The sequence below is a fragment of the Agelaius phoeniceus genome, chromosome 2, assembly GCF_051311805.1.
Source record: "Agelaius phoeniceus isolate bAgePho1 chromosome 2, bAgePho1.hap1, whole genome shotgun sequence".
Taxonomy (NCBI): domain Eukaryota; kingdom Metazoa; phylum Chordata; class Aves; order Passeriformes; family Icteridae; genus Agelaius; species Agelaius phoeniceus.
In genome coordinates, this window is record NC_135266.1 from 35612506 (window position 1) to 35631996 (window position 19491).

The 19491-nt window shown below is 38.7% G+C and overlaps 1 protein-coding gene across 1 annotated transcript in view; it reads left to right on the plus strand.

Annotated features, from left to right (window-relative positions):
- The window catches only part of CD99 (CD99 molecule (Xg blood group)), a 29314-nt gene extending 22883 nt beyond the window's left edge, over positions 1–6431 (plus strand). Inside the window, exons 8-11 of the mRNA XM_054654526.2 lie at positions 60–101; positions 625–735; positions 1528–1584; positions 4113–6431. Of these exons, the coding sequence (XP_054510501.2) occupies positions 60–101; positions 625–735; positions 1528–1584; positions 4113–4138 (236 nt within the window). The 3' untranslated portion in view covers positions 4139–6431. The remainder of the gene's footprint in view (positions 1–59; positions 102–624; positions 736–1527; positions 1585–4112) is intronic.
- Positions 6432–19491: the final 13060 nt, after the last annotated feature.

Genomic DNA, 19491 nt, shown 5'->3' on the forward strand with positions numbered 1-19491 from the left:
ATTATGATATAAGTGTTCTTTAGACATATAAAATGTAAACTCTCCATTTATTTTTACAGATCGGAAGGGTCCAACTCCAAATAGTGACCAAGAAGGCGAAGGTAAATGCATGAGTATGTGTGTATGATGTGTTTAGATGTATGAAGCTTGTTTTCTTGGGGTTTCTGATTGCTAATCTTCTGCTAGAATTTTAATTGTAACCCACTGCTGGGAGTGGGTTGCAATTAAAAAGCTTTTCTGCAATCTGGAATTTAAACTCTGCTTCCATAGTCCTTTAATATTTATTTCTATGTTACAAATGATTCCCAAGTGTTAAGGTCTCAGAGATGCTGGTGCAGTGATGGCTTGCATACAAAGTAGATATGGCAATGAAAGGGTTGCTTTTTTAATTAGTGGAACTTAAAACAGGCATGCTTAAGTTCTTTAACAATGGGCATTGCTAAGAAATCAATGGTTACAAAATGAGAGGATTCACTTTTCATTGAGCACAGAGTTGATTATTACAATTTCATGTAATTTCAGTTTAATGGTTTTTGGAAGTGTTCTCAGTGTTTACTTTTAGGCAGTATTTTGATGTGGCTTTCAGTTCTGAAATATGTTTATAAACATCTCTGTTTTTTTCAGGTTCTCAGGGAGTATTAGCTGGAATTTTAAGTGCTGTGGGTGCTACTGTAGTTGCATCAGTAGGTAGTTTCATTGCTTACCAGAAGAAGAAACTCTGTTTCAAGCAAAGCGGTAAGAGTTCCAAATTAGTTTTGTTTCCTACTGTCTAAAGAGAGGTATTTTTGTATTTATATGTGAACTATAAATTGATCCTATGCATAAGGTAGTTGCAATAGCCCAGTGAATTTATGTTCACCCCTTTCCTACTAGGCATCTAAGACTGACAAATTCCTTGCCCAAAAACTAGGAGGACTCAAAGCTTTACATTTCCTAAAATAAAAGCACTTCTGGCTAAAATTAAGCAGGAGAGACTGCAAAAAATACTTTTTAAGGAGAATCAAGTGAAGGCTAGGATTAGATATTTTTCATGCTGAGAAATACTTGGTAGTTTCTAATTTTGGAAATTTTGGCTTTGTGTCTTCACAAGATGCTTGCCTACTTATTAGTTTTATGACAACTTACCCCAGTATTCATCCCCAGATTATTCTTCTGCAGTGATATACTGCTTGCTTCCTTTCCACCTAAATAAGATATAATTTGGATATGAAAACTTTGGGAGTACTGTGGGTGATAGGATGGGCAGAAGCTTTGGTTTTGTCTGTTTTAGTCTTTCTGACTGTTTAGCGAAGGGATAGAGCAGTCATTCAGCCAGGCACTGCTGTTCTGTAACTTGGTAAGTTTGGAAACTCTTAAAAAAGAGCTCTACCTTGTGTGTTAAAATTAATGTGGAGGCAAAACAGGGCAACTCAGCTACTGTCAGTAGCCCACTTTTTCAGTGCTGTTTCTTCTCTCAGATTATCTCTATTTATCAAGAACCTCAAATATAAGAGAATTTGAATGCTAAATATCTGTTTTTTTTCCCAGCAGATGAAGAGAATGTGAATATGGATAGCCACAGGGGAGCACAATCTGAGCCACCTGGTAAGACAAGAATCTAGATAGAAGATCAGCTCTTTGCTGGGGATCCTATAAAATGCACTTTATTGACCATACTGGAGAAAATGAATTGTGCTTTTTGTTAAAAAAAAAAAAAAAAAAAATTACAATTTTGGCAGAATATGAGCTAACGGTGTGCCTACGTAGCCAGGAAGGCCAGTGCCATCCTGGGCTGTATCAGCTATGGTGTGGCCACCAGGACCAGGGCTGTGATTGTCCCCTCGTACTTGGTTCTGGTGAGGCCACACCTCGAGTGCTGTGTCCAGTTCTGAGCCCCTCACTTCAAGGACACTGAGGTGCTGCAGCATGTCCAGAGAAGGGCAGTGGGTCTGGGGAAGGGCTGTGAGGAGTGACTGGGGGAGTTGGAAGTGTTCAGCCTGGAGAAAAGAAGGCTCAGGGGTCATCTTTTCACTCTCTACAGCCACCTGAGAGGAGGTTTTAGCCAGGGACATGTCAGTCACTTCTCCTAGGTAACAAGTGATAGGACAAGAGGAAATGGCCTCAAACTTTGCCTAAGGAGGTTTAGATTAGATATTTGGAAAAATTTTTTCATTAAGAGGTTTGTCAAGCATTGGAACAGGCTGCTCAGAAACTCCTCAGGAAAGCACAGGAGTTGTCATCCGTGGAGGTATTTAAAATATAGACGTGGCACATAGGTGGACTTGGCAGTTCTAGGGTAAGAGTTAAAATGGATGATCTAAAAGGTCTTTCCCAGCATACATGATTTTGTGATTCTATGATTTTACCATGATGACAAACTTAGAAGTGAATCAGGCATTTGGGTCTGACAATATGGCCACTTTTCTTGAGTTTTTTATTGAACAGATTGGTTTATTGCCTTGAGAGGGCATTGAAATGTGGCAGCTTAGAGAAAGTGAAGAATTGAATTTTCTCTGCAAAAGTATCATTAGAGGCAATTGTGAAAACACAAGCCTGCTCCATCACTGTGATGAATAACTGCAGTTGGAAGTTTATTAGTGCATATTTTTTCTGATTAGAATCTGAATTTTTTTTCTAATTATAAACTGATAACACAACACTGAAAGAATATATACTAAAAATTTATGATATTTGGACAGATATGAAACTACACTGGAGGCAAAGAGGACTGAACTCACTAGCATGTTGTAATTAAAGCATTCTCTATTGTGAACAGAGAATGATTCTTGTATGAAAGAACCATCACATAATTAATATTTCTACAAAGGTGAGAGTTGTTGAAGGATCTCTTTTAAAGCAACAAATACTGAGAACCTCACCCTTCCACGTATGGTTGTGTAGGGGATTTGGATGATGGAGCAGGTGATAAGCTCCAGGAATCCATGGATAGAGCTAGAGGAAATGGTATAGGTGAAAACTTGGCCTTGTGACTGGTCAACAAAGGAAGAAGCACTGTAACCTCATGCTGAAGTTCATTGGTTTTGAAGTACTGAGTATTAATATCTCAAAGCAGTATATATTTGCAGTATATTCTTCTGTGAGTTTAATCTTAAACCTGCAGAAGTATTTCTGGGTTTTTTTATAATTGAAAAATAATTATGCCTTATTTCTCTTGGGTATTTCATGAGTGTGTTATAAAGTTTCATCTGGTTTATTATCTTCTTTATAAACACTTTAAGCTGTTAAATATATAAAACTCTCAAGTACAAAACATTTTCTTGTGACTGGCTGTAAGCACTGAAGAGACTCAGGTATTCTCAATTCAGCTGTGCATTAGGGAAGCAAGTGGCATCATTCAAAGTCCTCTACCAAAGGCAGTTAAAATATGACCTATAGTTGGGTATGCTGAAATTCTGGCCAAGATTCACCGGAACTCAGAAGTGAAATGCCTCAGATGATGCAACCTTATTTTAACCAGTAAAGTCACACTTGGGATGTTGTCAAATACGATTACTTCTACCTATTGATTTAATCTAATCTAATATTGATGTCATATTATGTCCCAGATTTCATACCTCTGTTATATTTTGCAGACAAGCATGATCATGTGCTGAGCTAAGGGACTGGGCAGCCAGGGTCATCATGATGCTGCTCCTGATCTGAGTTCTGGGAGTCAGCAGATGTTAGGTCTGCTTTTGGTAATAGATGTGCCTACATGGCTTCCAGTTAGAAGCAGTCTCTCATTAAGCCAGGTCAAATGGCATAGATCTGTGTTTTTAAAATTTTCTGTAAACATGTCTTTGATTTCCTGAACCTATTTTCACTAGGTTACTTTTTGTATGAGCAGCCTGTTTGCATTTGCAAGACCTCAAGCCTGAACTGAGTGCTGGGTTACAGTGCAAGTGTAGCTAGCTTCCCTGTGTGATTATTTGAGTGAGAAATCTGGAGTGTAACATTCCTTGCTATGCAGCCTGTTGGCTTCATAGAATCAAGCCTCCGCTTTCCTAAATTTATCACACAGTGTCAAACATCTGCTGAGTGTTGTTGACTGCATAAACTGTTACATAGTAATGTATAACTTACATTGTATGCTAACTTAGTGCACTAATCTTGAATTGGTTTTCACTTTTCAGTTCAGCGCACACTTCTGGAGAACTAAATTAAAGGAAGAGTGGTGAAGAACAGATCTTTGGAACTGGATAAACAACCTGCATTCTGCCAAAAAAAAAAAAAAAGAAAAGGAAAGGAAACAAAAAAAAAAAGCATAGCAAACAGCAGAGCCTGAAGTTTCATGAGAAAACATGAAACTTGTTTCAAACACCTCTGGGACTGTCACTTAGACCTGAGTACTTCTGTATGGTTAGCCCTGTGAAGCATTGTTGCACACCAATACATGGCCTTAATGACAGGAGTGTAGAAGTATGTTGTGCCTTTGCATTCTTTCCTTGACTCCTCTGACAAATAGGTGTGTCTCAAGTGCATTCAGTGCATTTAACTTTTCCTTACCTCTCCAAAACCAATATGCAGTTATGGTTTCTGTTTTGTTATTGCTCTCAGGCAATACAAACATTTTTTTAAATAACCTGAACTCAGTGAGTGGACCAACAAACCAGCTTGGTGTATGTTGTGGGCACCTGAAAGCAAACAGCTCACTGTGTATGGATGGTGGATATGTGTGTGGGTGCTGCTGATCCAATCTGTGTAGCTGCCTGGGCCAGCTGCCAGGGAAGAGCTGCTTGTGCTTGAGCATTCAGGAGACAAAAATTCTGTTTTGTTTTTAGATTTTTTTTCACTGCATCTGTCTGGTACAGATTGAGAGAGCCCAAAGTTAATGCACACCAAGCCTTCATCCTTTCTGGCTGTTCCTGCTTGGCAAGTACTGAGCTGGTCAGTTGTGGAAAAGCTTGTTTTGCAGATCAGAAACATAATTGGACCTTGTATTTCTGGTGACATTGATGTTTGGCATCATCTAAAAACTTGTGGATGAAGAACTTGGGAGTGGAGATTAACATTTTCAGATTTCCATAGCCAAAAGCTTAAGTAAAGATAGTGCTGAATTCAGAAGGCTTATCATACATGTATAAGGGACAGAAACAGTGCCACAGTTCCAAACTACAAACAGCAAGAGTGACCAGAACAAGCCTGTCTCACTCCACAGGCATCCACTGAACAGTAGAAATAGCAAACACGTGAGAAGTGCTTTTGGACTCGGGAAGGATTCCCCTAGGGTGATCACCTGTGGTTGCATCCTCCTCTGAAAGCACTTGTGACCAGTGCTGTGGCTCTTGAAAGCAACAGGAAGGTTTCAAGGATCTGTGGAAACACAGAAAACTACAACTCATAACAGCTAAAGGACTAAGTCTGGAATAATAACTAGTTCTGTCAGGAGGGAATGGTCTGACCAGTTTTGTTGGCTTTCATTCTAGTTGCTTTAAATTTTCATGCAATTTTACCATTTGTGTCTTATTAATGGGCTTCAGCCACCTGACAAAGTTCTACAGGAAGATGGCATTTTTTGGAATATCTTAGAACTTAGAAATTAATGAATTTGGATATTAAACCTGTAAATATATCTGTACATTCAGACGTGAATGTATGCTAAGGATAATTCATTTGAGAATTTCTTGTACATGTTTCTTAGCTTGCAACAAAGTTTTGCACAAATTTTAGTATTTTCTTATGGAATTAATTTGTAAGTCTCTTTTTGCCCTCTGTCTGCTTTTAGTATAAAAGTGCTAAAGCTTTTAAGTGTGTTTGGGAGTGCACAAGTGATTCCTACATAAGCATTTGGTTTATGTAAATACAAAGAAATGTACTGCTTGCCTACATGAATAAACAGATATATCTATGCCAAGTGTAGAATAAACAAAAATAACTGTTAGGGATAAAAGGACAGGAGGAGCTCAAACTAGCTTTTAGCTAACCAAGACTGTTGAATCCTTTTTCAGCTTTTGTGAACCCAAAAGTTACTTACTAAAACCTATCAACATTGTGATTTTTCTAAAAATAAATATTAAAAAAAAGGTTTGTGTCTGCTTCTCCTCAGTAGTTCTGAAAACAAAAAAACTTGGTGCTCACTCACGTAGGGAAGGACCCTTTTAATAGTTTGTCTACCATCAGCAGCTCAAGTTTATTTCCTAGAGACGTTTTAATTATTTTGGAATGAAGTTGGCCAGAAGCAGCAAAGCTTTGTGCTGCTTACCGGTGTGAAGTGTAGAGAAGACATCTCTCTGTGTGAAGGACAGGCATGGCTTTTGAAGAAAAAGATTTGGAAACCCAGAAAAGATGCTGAAAAGATGCACTTACATGTCTTAGTATGGGCAAACTTAACAGCGTTCAATTTTCCTCATCCAGTTATCATCAGATCCTGGAGCAATAGACACTTTTGCAGGTCCATGTGTTTTCTCACTTTCTGATGTGGGAGGACCATAAGAGAAGGAAAAGGGAAAGCAGGGGTTGCCAAGTGTCTGAATAGTAAAAAATTTACTGATTTTTCCAACTTACTGATTTGTCCAGTTGTGGTTCCACAGTCTGGAGTTGTGGAAGGAAGATGACTGGCTGCTGCCACCTGGATATTAAAGGCTAAACAGAAGACTTGAAATTTCAGTCTGTTCTCTTGTGAGAATGTGCCAGTTTATGGGTTTCTGTTACTTACCTGTGGATAAAACAGCAGTTCACTTGCAGTTATTGGGGTATTAATTTGTTGCATTGCTATTTGCCTCACTACCCACAGAAAATTTGATCTTGTTTCTTTCTCACTCAACTTCCATTAAGTTACAGAGCTAAATATTCCAATTCGTTATTTCTCCCACACATTGGGACAGGAAACATTACCAGTTAACCATTATTGACCACTCTGCTGAAGTGGTTTTGCAGTCACATCCCACAGATCAGCAGCTGCCCATCATGGCCTTATGAGCTGCCATTGGCTTTCAGATGTGGGAATTAATGTAGGTTCTATACAGGTTTCAATTAGACTGTGCAATGGAATGAAAAAAATACTGCCCTTTCTGAGTCCAAACTGCAACTTGATCCCTGTGAGGTACCTTCATGATCAAACTGAGTTAAAATGGGTAGCAACAAAGAGCCCTGTCCCAGTCCTGTGGTGCACCCTCTTCACTTCCATTTCTTACTCTAGTCTACCTCCTTTGAGGATGAGGAGGTGTTACTATCAGTAGTAGGAGGAAAAATAATCAAAGCAGGATCTTATTGTAGAATAATATATCACTTTAGCTTCCACAAGGTAGCTGCAGTGGCCGTTTATTCCTCCTACTGGTGGAAAAGACTGCTTGAAAAATGTTTTGATGGTTTTCAAATGCAATGTTCATTTCAAATACTTATTCAAAGTTATCCAAATGATTTAATTGGATTGTGCAAATGAAAGCAAGCAAATCTTAATCATAACATTTGGCAGCTTTTTGCTGTAGCTCTTATTTGTGCATATTTCAGTATCTGTGCCAAATTTTGAATGCTAAGGAAAACATTTTAGTGCACTCAGTTTTCAGTATATCTTGGGCTGAATTACACTTTCAATGATGCTTTTCTGTGTTGGCTTTTTTTTTTTCACTTCAGGCCACAATCTCAACCACATGTTCTATGTGTGTTTTTCACTTGAGAAGCAAGTTGAAAATATTACTTCCTTTTTGCTCTTTTCTGTTACAGACACACAAAGACACGTTTAAAAGGAAGTAGAGATTATTAGGAATGGGAAGAGGACTTAAATGGAGCAAACCCACAGTTTTCTCAAATCTCTGTATTTAGAGTAAATGTAATAACCACAAGAATAAAATACATGTTCCTCCATCTGCTTGTGAAAAGTCATTGAAGCTTTAGCTAGTACGTAGTAATTTTATTCTGTTGCCAAGAAATTGTATCACCAATTCACTTGAGTGTTTGGCTTACATTTACATTAATGGCTTATATTACTGGATGCTTCAATATTTTAATTAAAGCACTTCTGCTTTTATGAAAAAAGATGAGTAGTGTAGGATATTAGTGGCATTCCCAAGTAGTTCTAGTGTATAATTCAGTTGTTTCATCTCCAATAGACACATAGGGCAGGTTACCCACACCAAAGAGAGCAATGCCTGACCTCTGCCCATAGGAAGATGGGGCTGCCACTGTGATGAGTTGTGACTGAACTCTTATTCCCTTTTAGCTTGTCTCATCTAAAAGGCCTGATGGGGTAAAAGTATGTGGTGTAAAGAATAGACAGACACACTGTCTCCTTTTCTACCTCCATTTAAGTTTCTGAAATATTGGAGTTTTCCTTAAAAGACAACTAAAAAAGTAAAAAAATGTAGGCAACTCATCCACCTTGTCAGGTGGAAAAAAACTTTGTTTTCCTTTATGCAGAAAAAGATGGGTCAATGATTTTTCAAGTGCTAAAACTGCTATTTATCATCAGGTATTAGCTCATATATTTCTTTTTGATATACAGTGTTTTTTACTTGCCATCTTGGGCAAGCTGTTGTATGTTTTTGACAGCACTGGGATTAGGAAGTTCTTTTAATGCTCCCAAGAACAGGAGGGGGATAAGCATTCAAGACATCCTGACTCCTACACTAGATCCACTCCTTCCAGTGCTGCCGACTTTCATATTGTTACTTAGCTAGACAGGGCAATAGCTGGCTTCAGGAGGACTGAACAAGATGTGCATCATCTTCAAACTTCATCTCAGAATGTTCCATATCACAGTGAAGTTGTATCAGCAGGCAGGTGACACGATGCATTTTGGGAAGACTTCACTTGCAGAACAACTATTTTGAAGTAAAGCTACTGAACATGTGTAAGCTGTTCGGACCTGCCTGGGACTATTCCCTAATCTTGCCAACATTCCTGTTCCCTTCAGGCAAATTCATCACTTGTATGAAGATCAGCACATATGGCCCTGCTTTTGGCATTCTGATTAAAAAATAAAAAAATAATAAAAAAATCAACCAGTGGATTTATAGGATTTCTCATTTCATGGTATAGTTCTTGTTTTAACTGACTGAAAAAGTCACCTCTTCAGCCTAAGTGTCCTTAGCTGTTCTGAGACAGCAATTGGCCCTGACATGGAGAATGATGATACTCAAATGGAACTGTAGAGCTTCTATTAGTAGCTTTAAGCCAGACCTATATAAACCATTCTGCTGCTTCAAATTTGGGCAGGGGAGAGGGAGGCAGTTGACTTACTTGAACATCACACTTCTTGAGGACCCAGTACCACCAAGTTCTATCAGGCCATCTTATGCTGTTGCTCCTGGTTTTTGTAGTTACTGTAGAAGCATGAGATCTGTTGTATGTTCTGGGTAACTCAACAGAAATGCAGCTGGGGACAGCCTGTGCCCCACGCCAGACTGAATCACCCTGCAGCACCACAAGTGCTCAGACTGGCCACTCATGGTAGCAAAGTCCTGAGCTATTTGCTGCCCTAGACAAAACAGCTCCGACAAAACCCCCTGCAGCTCATCCCCCAGCACAAGGCAGGATGCACGCCAGTCACCCTGCTGGTGCTGGGCACCAGGGTGGAGGCTGCAATCCCCTTCACAGGACAAGGCTGTGTTTGCTAGAGTGCTGCATGAGATAGCTATGATGCTATGACAAAACGATTTAAATCACATCAGTAATTTTAAATTAAATCCGTGTACAGATAGATGCATGATTTTTTTTTTTTCATTTTCCAAAGCTTTGTACCATCTCAGTCAGCACTATCTGACATCTCTCCCCATAAAGGATATGCATGGATATTTGTATTTAAAAAATAAAACCAAAACAAAAACCAAACTAGATCAATAGAAAGAGTCATGATGGGCAATGAAGATAAGCAGCTACTGGGGTTTACCTCTGAAGAGAAGCATCTACTGGGGAGCAGAGCATGCTTCAGTAGTCCAACATCATATTTTAAATTTATGAAACTAGGTTTTTATGTCATCCCTCTCTAGCCAATTCCAAGCTGCTGTAAAGTGGATTCCTAATCTCCATCCACTTCCTTTATTTGGTGGCCTGAGTGAGGGGTTAAGTCTGACAGGATTGCTTTTATCAGCTGTTATTGCTGAGCCAAGAAACAAGCAGGAAAGTGCTGCTTTGAGGACAGAATATGTCTGAGTGATTCTTTCAAGCATGCTTCAGAGAAAGACAGTCTCCTCTTACAAGATACTTGAGCTCCCACAGCACCACACCCTACTTGGAAGGCAAGGATGTCAAACAGGTTGGCTTTCCCCTCTGGGAAGGAGGTGGATCCAGTGTGTTCAGGCACCCTCCTCATTGGGTGCTGCCACTGCTTCCCCAGCTCTCTGTGCTTCCTGCCTGGACGATAAATAAGTTTCTTGGAGCACAAGTGGCACCTAATGTGCTGCTCACAGCTTGGCTCTAGCAGGGTTGCTTGCTTTCGTTACTTGCCTTGTAAGCAAAAAGGTTTCTCTCTCTCTTGCAGAGCTTGGGTGTAGGGGTGAGAAACCTTTTTGGAAAGAGCTGCTGATTCCAAGTGTCTCCCTCAAACCTTGGCACCGCAGTTGCAACATCTACCATCACTGCTTGGAAAAAAACCAACTGGGGCAATCAAGGCACTGCACAGAAGAGCATGGAGAAATTCAGAAGTATTTTTCTTTTGTGCCTTGGCTTCCTCCTAGTCCATGTGAGAGGTAAGTGACCTTTACCTTGGCTTATTTCAAAGGCTAGATTATTAAAAAAGAAAAAAAAAACCCAAACAAAAAAACCTAAGCTCCCAGCCCTTAAAATGGATGTTTGTTTATTTGGAAATGCTTGCTACCTTTGTTTGTTTTTTTTTTTCTTTTTTTTTTTTTTTTGGAGCTACTTTTTCATGAGAAGCATTCAAAAGTGTTTATATGTACTTTACCAGTTTCTAAAGAGATACATGTCTCCTGACTGATTGTTCATAATAGCTGTGCCAGTTGAAGTTTGTTTATTATGATTTCTTATTTTCTTGCTAGTGTTGCCTCCCTAAAATAATTCACAAGCTTAGGCTTGAGTATAAACTTTTTTAAATGGAAGCTCTAAAATGAGAGCTTCCAGGGGAACTTAAGAGTTTCCAAAGAGATCTGTAGTCAAATCATGACTTCATGTCTTAAAGCTTTTCTTGGCTTTTGATATTTTGAAATCTATAAGTTTTACTGTAAAAACAAATTCTGATGCAGCTTAAAGGTGTTCATGCTTTTATATTGGTGCATATGCTTTAATAATTATAAACTAATAGTTCAGTTACCTTAGTAAATGTATTCCACAAGCATACTTTTTCATGCAGCACTAATTAAGAATTGAATAAATTTTGTACATATTTTTGGTGAATGAATAGCAATAGAGAAAATGTAGCCTTTTCATACTGAGTCACTTTATTCAAACATAACTTCTTTCAGCAAAATATTCTTTAAAACTTTTGTTGACGTAAAACCAAATAGAATTATTTTTGTGTGCATCTGCCATGTGGTGTAACCTTTTCTTCTTTGTATATTAGCAATACTGCAGAAACTTTCTGTACAGTATTGGCTGCAGGAATCATTCATTAATCACTAGTTCATTAATCACAAATCAATCATTAATCACTAGTTCCAAAATAGCAGCTGCTGCTGATCCTCCCACCTCCCCTGATTTAAATGAAGTCCCTAGGAGATCTTGCAGTGATGGGCAGTGAAAAACACCTTGTCTTAATTTAGTTTAATAGTTTGATTTTAACAAATGAGGAATCATTTAGAGGTCTTCAGCAATTAGCATGGCATAGAAAGAGCAGAGCAGAGACTGTGCTGGCCTGCATGTTGTGTTGTGAGCAGTGATTATTCATGCAGTCTCTCACCTCTTGGCATGCAGACTTTCTTGTTCTGTAGCTGTCATATGTTGAATAGTTCTGTTCAGACAATCTGAGCATGAGCAAGCCAATTTGCATATACTCTACTATTTTAATTACAAGGGTAGTTAGCCTAATCATTCTTCATTTATACATGTGCTAATTTAGAGCAAGTTCAGGCTCTGCTTTGGGGGAGAAGTCATTGCTGAAAGTTGCTGTAGGCTTTGGGCACAGTCTTATGACTCTGGAAACTATTTAATCCACTTTAATTAAGCAAACTTAATTATTTTAAGTCTGTGGCAACAGCCACTGAATTTTATCATCAAAGTATTCACCATGTTTCAGGGATATTTACAAGAACCTCCTCTCTGTCCCAATCAAGATGTGATGTGAGAAATGCTTGGCCATGTTGGTAAAAAGCTGGTCTAAGTACTTATGAAAGGAATGTCTATGGCATGATTCACCCTTTTATAGGCAGCTTAATTCTTTTCTAAATTGTAATCCTCTGTGATAGCATCTATAAACTACTGGACAACCACAGCCAGACCAGATGACATCATTCCTCTTACCATCCAGAATTTCCTTTATGTTCAATTATTTTGAGTTACTTAGCTAGACTACCTTGATGGACACATCTTGACAGAAGCATAACGGAACCAAGAACCATATTGCATAAGGAAAGTGAAATCTGATACAGTTCAGAAACATATATGCTCACTGCAGTATTCCATTTTTAGCTACGCTCTAGATTTTGGAATTTCCAGACTTAGGTAGGTTACATGAAGACTCCTACATACTTGAGCTTCAACAACTAATTGTCTGTGAGGCTTTTAGCCCAATCCGAATGAAATAAACGTCACAGAAACTTCTTCCACTGAATTTCACGGTAACATCCCTCATGAGTTCCTGGAGCTTGGCTGATCTCTGGTAATTCAGGTTTGACTGTGTCTACACTGCCCATTTAAGGGCTCAGACACAACTCAGGCTGCTCCCCTGTAACTGGGATCATGAAACTGTTTGAAGCATAGGTCCCACCTGGGCCAAAAACCTGTGTGCACTCCTGCAGTGAGGAATCTGTGCAACCTGGGGGCTCTCCCTTTATGGACCTGGAAGGCAACTGAGACTCCCACTCAAACCTGACTGCTTGGAATGCTCCTCAGGCTCCCAGTGTAGATATAACCTATATATCCATGGTCTTTAAGGTTGACAGATGGATCCCCTGTCAACCAGTAACAAAGACAGTGCAAAGACTGATATGTCTGAGATGGTTTACATTTACTCCATCAGCTATTGAATGATACACAGGTAAAGGGAACAGCATTTGTTGCTAGTCAGTAAACCAAGCACCTCTGTTCAGCTAAGGCTTACAAAGCTTTTGACTCAAAATCAGTTGTAGTCTCAGTTAATCAGCTGTGCACTTTATAGGGAGAAAATTGTAGACCATTTTGAATTTGAGACCTTATATGACTTAGTTCTACATCTAATGTAGTTTTCCCTGGAGTTAAAAGACAGAACAGGAGAGATGACAAACACAGTCCTGTTTTTTCTTATACTGCTCCATGTATCTGCAGTCCTCACTGTTCTGTGTGAGGTCCCTGTGGACGTGCTGAAGCACTTACAGATTCAGCTGGCAACAAATTCTCTTCTGCTGGCTGCCAAAACTATTTCACTCCCAAGACCTGAACTGCAATTATCCACAGGTACATCAGTGCTATCAGCTAAGGGTGGAATTGCAGTTTGAAAAATCCACATACCTGAGCTGGCTGAAACACTAACAATGGCAGAACTGTTGCAACATCAGAGCTTGAGAAGAGAAAACAAGGGGTGCAGTTACTCAGCTGCTCAGGTTCACTTTTCAAACATTGCTCCCGTGTTGCAAGCCTGGCAGCAGTGATCAACCTGCCTGAGTATTTATTATTAATTTATTTGCATCATCAAATAATTATTTATTATTAACTTATTTGCAATTGTCAAACCCTTTCCATCCCATTGAGGGTAACAAAAACCAAATAAACGTCAGAATTCTTTCAAGATTAGAAATCAATGAAAATGGACCTTTCTGTGGCATTTTACCTCATAGTAGGAGAAGAGAAATTCACTTTGTTTTGATTAGAGTCTTCCTTCCTTTCCACAGGCTGACATCTATAAACGTTATGGGGAAAATACTAAAAATACTTAAATCTGACCTGTAGTAGAATATCTTCTGAAGGCAAACACACCATCCCAGCTGAAAGAATGGGCTTGGATGGGTTATGAAAATATAACAGTCTCACTTCCACTGAATAAGCATTGCCTGTTATCAATAGATTTTTAATTTGTGAAGAATTCATGCAAAAGTTGTTTGCATGAATGCTACAGAAAAAAGTGAATGAAAAGTAAGTAGGCATTAAGATTAGCAGACAAGTTGAAGTCCTTCCTTACATCCCTGGTCTAATTACACCAGTGGTAAAGGAACCAGGGTCTATTGAAGGTCAAGAGCTCTTTTGCATGCATTTTACCAGTGTATCTGGTGTGAAAGTGGGAAGGGGAACATTAAAACACATTCTGTGAGCAAGAGAAACAGCAAAGCCTGGCATCCCTCTGACCACCTATATTACATTCAGTTCTCTCTCTCGTCTCCAAACTACTCACTGGAGAAAGTGGGGATTAGCCAGCTGGTACTTAGGCAGAAAGTGGTCACTCTGAGAGCCCAACACAGCTGTTGTCTGTGCCACACTAAGCATTTCAGTAGGAATACTCATACAGGTCTCTTGCTTCAGTACAGTTCTCATGTCATGTGACCAACATTCAGCCTGAGACTCTCAGACTAAATGGCTGAAAAGGGCTGGTGTCTTCATGAACCTGTAGTGCCAGAGAGAAGCTTTGGATGAAGAGCCCACACCATGGGCTAAGCTCTTCTGCCTCAGGACACAAAGCTGAAAATCTGAGTAAGGTGCACAGGAACATGTATGTTGTTCCTTCATGGGAGATCCCAATTCTTTTGCTCTGCCTGCAATTTTACAGCACACACCATCTCTTCTGCACTCACTCTCTAGCAAAATACAGAAAACCATATCTGTTTTATTTTATGTATGCAGGGCATAACAGATCATAAAGAACATCAGTTACCTTTGAACAGAAAGGCAAATGTAATAGAACTAAAAGACTTTTGTTTGTGTTTGGTGAGACGATGTTGCACAGAGCTAAAGCAATACTGCCACTCCTACTTTATTAGTGCATCTTAGTTGCTGGTAATTATTTAAATGTGTTCTTGTATGAATAAGCAAAAGAGTCCTTTTCATTTCCCCTGCATTTAAACTAAAACCAGAAATGGCCTAGCAAAAAATATGAAGCCAATAATCAGGTCCATATGTTGTGGTCTATATGCTGGGCCTTGCATCTTAATTATAGATTTTAAAGCATACTCATTTTCCACCCCAGCATCAAGGGGTTGTAATGGCAATCGTTGTTTATGAAACTAAAGGTCCTTGAAGGAAAAACAAGCTACAGTAACATCATCAGGAAATATGGATCATGGGGCTATTGCATGAAAGAAATAGTACCTGCTCATTGAGATTTTGTCCACAGTGTCCACTCTGGGGTGTAAACCTGTGTGTTCTCCCAGAAATGAGTAATTTCTTTTAAACAAACATAATTGCTTCCTGAACAAAGTTGGAACACTACGTGGGTATGTTCCAAGTCCCATGCAAGGGAAAATACATACTATTTTCTCATTATGAAGTAAATAGGTTTCTAGATTGTATTATAATAAGAAATGGTCTGTGCAAAGAATGACTTACAATTTCAGCTAGAAAAACCCATAAAATGAGTTTAATGAGTGATTTTGGTAACATATTGTTCCCTTTTATAAAATTTTCGTTCTCATTTTTAAGGCATAGATATCTTTCTCAGTCTCTTTCAGCTTCATAATGTTTTAAGCACATTGTATTCATGGAACAATTCCTATTTAATTACACTGAAGAAATCATACTTGTTCAAGTCTTTAAATACTGTAAAATCAACTTATTTTCTCTCTTGCTCAGAATTAGAAGTTAGTTGCTTCTAATTTATTTGTCACACACATAAATTCATCCCAAACATATGACTTCTAGCAATGCACCAAAAAACAATTTAATCATCTTAATGACAAAATTATTAATCTAACACAATGCACATAAATGCATTTTAGTTGTGTGTCCAGAAACATGTACAAACACATTCAAACACCTTTTCTCATGGATTTTAGATTCCTTTTTAATACTAGACTATGCATATTAAAAGCCTGAGAAGTTAGTTTCATTTGTCACATAACCTGATCCTCACTTAGAAATATTCATTTCTGCCTTATTTAAATCTGCATCATAGTAAGGGCCACAAGCTGTGTTCAGTTAGAGACTGAAAATTGTAGAGAGATGTGGTAGCCTTTTGTCAGAAAATTTAACTGCTGTTGTCATGACAAACTGGTAACGCTCACTTGCAGAATCCAGTCTTGTTCCTCATAAACTCAACTCAAAAGCTCTGGGACCTCAGACCCTTGTGATCAAACAGATATGTGGTTAAAGGGTGGTGAATCCCCTCAACATTTAGATAACAAACTAAACCACGGGCAAAAGATACTACTGTCTGCATTTTAGTGACTGGATATTTGGGTCACATCTTCAGAAAACTAATATTCAAAATTTGTGAACACTAAATGCAGATGTGCCTGAGGACATGAGTTTGCAAGCGTTTTCTCAAATTCTCTGTTATAAGTCATTGAGGACCACCCACAAAAAACATTATTACAGTAATTTTATTTCTTTGTCAAAACAGGGATACTCCCAGAAGAAAGGTTAGAAGTAATGCCAAAAAATAGCATACTAGCCAAAAAGCAGGAATAGCAGAGATAACTCTGAGATAATACCACCTGCACGGCTAAATCTCTTCACAACTTTATCCAGATTAAAACAAACAACAAAGACAACAGCAACAAACACAAAACTCAACCAATTAAAAAAACCCAGTGAAACAAAGCTCTTTTTGCCCCACTAAAATTTCTTTCATTCTTGTTATCATCAGTATATTTCTAACTCTTTCTATTATTATGGAAGCGGATTAAAAAAAATAAATTTTGTGGAAAATTAATTTATTTCAGTCTGTTTTTTCTGTGGAGAGCTTCACTAATTTATTTCTTTTGTCAGTTATCTTCAGAGTTCTCTGAAGTGACTGCAGCTCCTATTGAGTTAAATATTTTCTGAAGCTCTAATGTGGTTTTGTTTTCAGACTGACCATGGTCTGAGCTGTTCAGCTATTTAACCAACTATCCTCCTTAAATTAGGTTCTTAAAAATGTCTAGGTACAGTCTCACAAATGGTAATTAGCATTTAAAATTCTCCACAAAATCTTACTCCTTCTGGTCATTTTTTGATGTGATTATCAGGCAAGCAGTCTTTAGGTTTATTGCAGTATAATTTACCATGCTGCACAGATGTCCTCATCCAAACTGCCCATCTGCCAAGGTTTATGTTTACATAGTCAAAGAGATTTCACTGTGGACTCCTGTCTTACTCCCAGGCAGCCATTCTGTGTTGATGTCCTTTTCTTTTTATTGCTTAGTTAATCATTAGAAATAATTTTTTAAAAAATCAATCTGAATAATTGTTGAAGGAGATTTTCAGTCTTCTTTTTTCTCTTCTTAGAATTTCTGTAGCTTTCTTCTGTTTCTCACTCAGTCTGAAAGCAGGACCTTTTGCCTTTTCACACCTTTTCCATAGGCGAACAGATGTAAAAATAGGAGAGGGAAGTGTTGGTATTGTCCAGAAGAAGGGCAGGTATCAGTAAATGCTTCAGTCTGTTGTTTTGCTTTAGTTCTCATGAAATTGAAAGCATCTGGATGGTCGTGCTCGAATTTCATAATCGGATTAGATGCCACCTTCTTTTTTTGTTTTTCCCTAACTTCAAAGAAATATTCTACCTGAAAGTTTTCCACAGTCTTCCTTCACAAAATGATTTTGTCACATTCTCTTTGCAGCATTAGGACCTCAGTAGTTGCTTTCCATATTGTTAGTTCCTGCTTGTCATGACCTGTAAAAAGAAGCTGGTTTGGCCAGCTTTGTTATTACAAAATTATTTCTCCTGACTCTTATTCTGATTATGGTTACAAAATTATTCCTGATAACTCACTCCAACAAGAAAAGGTTTTAGCCATTGATTGTGGTATCCTGAGGCAATGGGGTTTGGGTCAGACAACCTTCTCCAATACTCAGGATGCTGATCAAAAATGAGGATTTTGCCAGAGGTCAAAATCAAAGGACTGTCAAGCTTATGTTGCTTGTACTGCTGGCACTGAAGAAATGCTTCAGAAAAATATAATTCGACCATATAAGTCCAGGCAATGCCAGGATGTCTGCCTGTGCATAGCGTGTCTGCATCAAGATCAAAGGGTCCCATGGCTGGGCTGATAGCCCATGGGCAGAGGCTCAGGGCCAGTAAGGGCTGGTGGTACTCAGGGCTCAAACAGAAAATATCTTCTGATGAAACAACTTGTTTATTTTATGTATTTATATATTTAATGGATTAATATTTAAAAGTCCCAACCTGTCAGAGTCTTAGATTATGGCTTTGATAAAGGCTTTAAATTGAAAGAGAGTAGTTTTAAATTAGACTTTAGGAAGACTTTTTACTGTGAGTGTGGTGAGGCACTGGAACAGGCTGTCCAGAGAGGTTGTGGATACCCCATCTTTGGAAGTGTTCAGGGTTGAATATGTCAATGAACAATCTGGGCTGGTGGAAGGTGTCCCTGCCCATGGCAGTGAGAGTGGGAAGCAGATGGTCTTTAAGGTTCTTTCCAACACAAACCATTCTGTGGTTCTATGATTCCGTGAATATTATCCACCTGAAGACCCAATCCCAGTCCATTTTACTGGGGCAGTTTTGCTTTAGAAGCCATTCCTTCTTTGCATTCCAGCCTTGTTTTATCTCTTCCATCAGGCCCCATCTATAATTAAGTCCACAGACTTACATTAAAATCCTCGTGGGAATCAAAACATTTCCACTTTATATTCCTGCCCTGACTGTTATTTGAGGATCACACAGTGTTTCACCACTGATAATTAATCTTTCTGGAAGCTCTTTGACACAGGCAAGAGCTATTATTCAGGAACAGTGATTAATGAGAAGAATGCCATGAAGATGTACAGGACCTGTCAAGATGAAGGAGCTGAGCTGAACCCTGAGCACTGCTGTGCTGACAAACCTCTGGCAGCCTCTCTCTTCCTCAGCTTCTTCACTTGAACAGTTTCCCTTCTTGCTGTGAAGTGTTCAAGACTTGCCAAGAAAAACTCCTTAATGAACAGTTAGGTATTAAGCCTTTTAGAAGGGATAATAAACATATGCAGATCAAGTGCAGCTTGAGGCTTACTCAATAGAGCACAGTAATGCATTTCTGTGGGAGGGAAGTCATAGCATGTCATGACTTTTTGTGGGTTTGTGTAAACTGTTCTTATGTTTGGAATGCAAACACAAGGATGATGCACCACCCTGGATGAAAACCGGTGAATACATGTTCACCAAATGTGTGTTTCATGAAGCCTGTATATTACAAGGAAAGAGGCAGATTGCAGAGTTAAAAACAGTTAATATATTTAAAATATTTCCCAGTTTTCTTTGCCTGCCAACTTCAAAAGTACAGATGCTAATTACTCTGCTGTGACATTCAAAGATATTGTTGTCACCTAACAGAGAACGGAAAGAATTTTTTTTTCCCTTTTCAG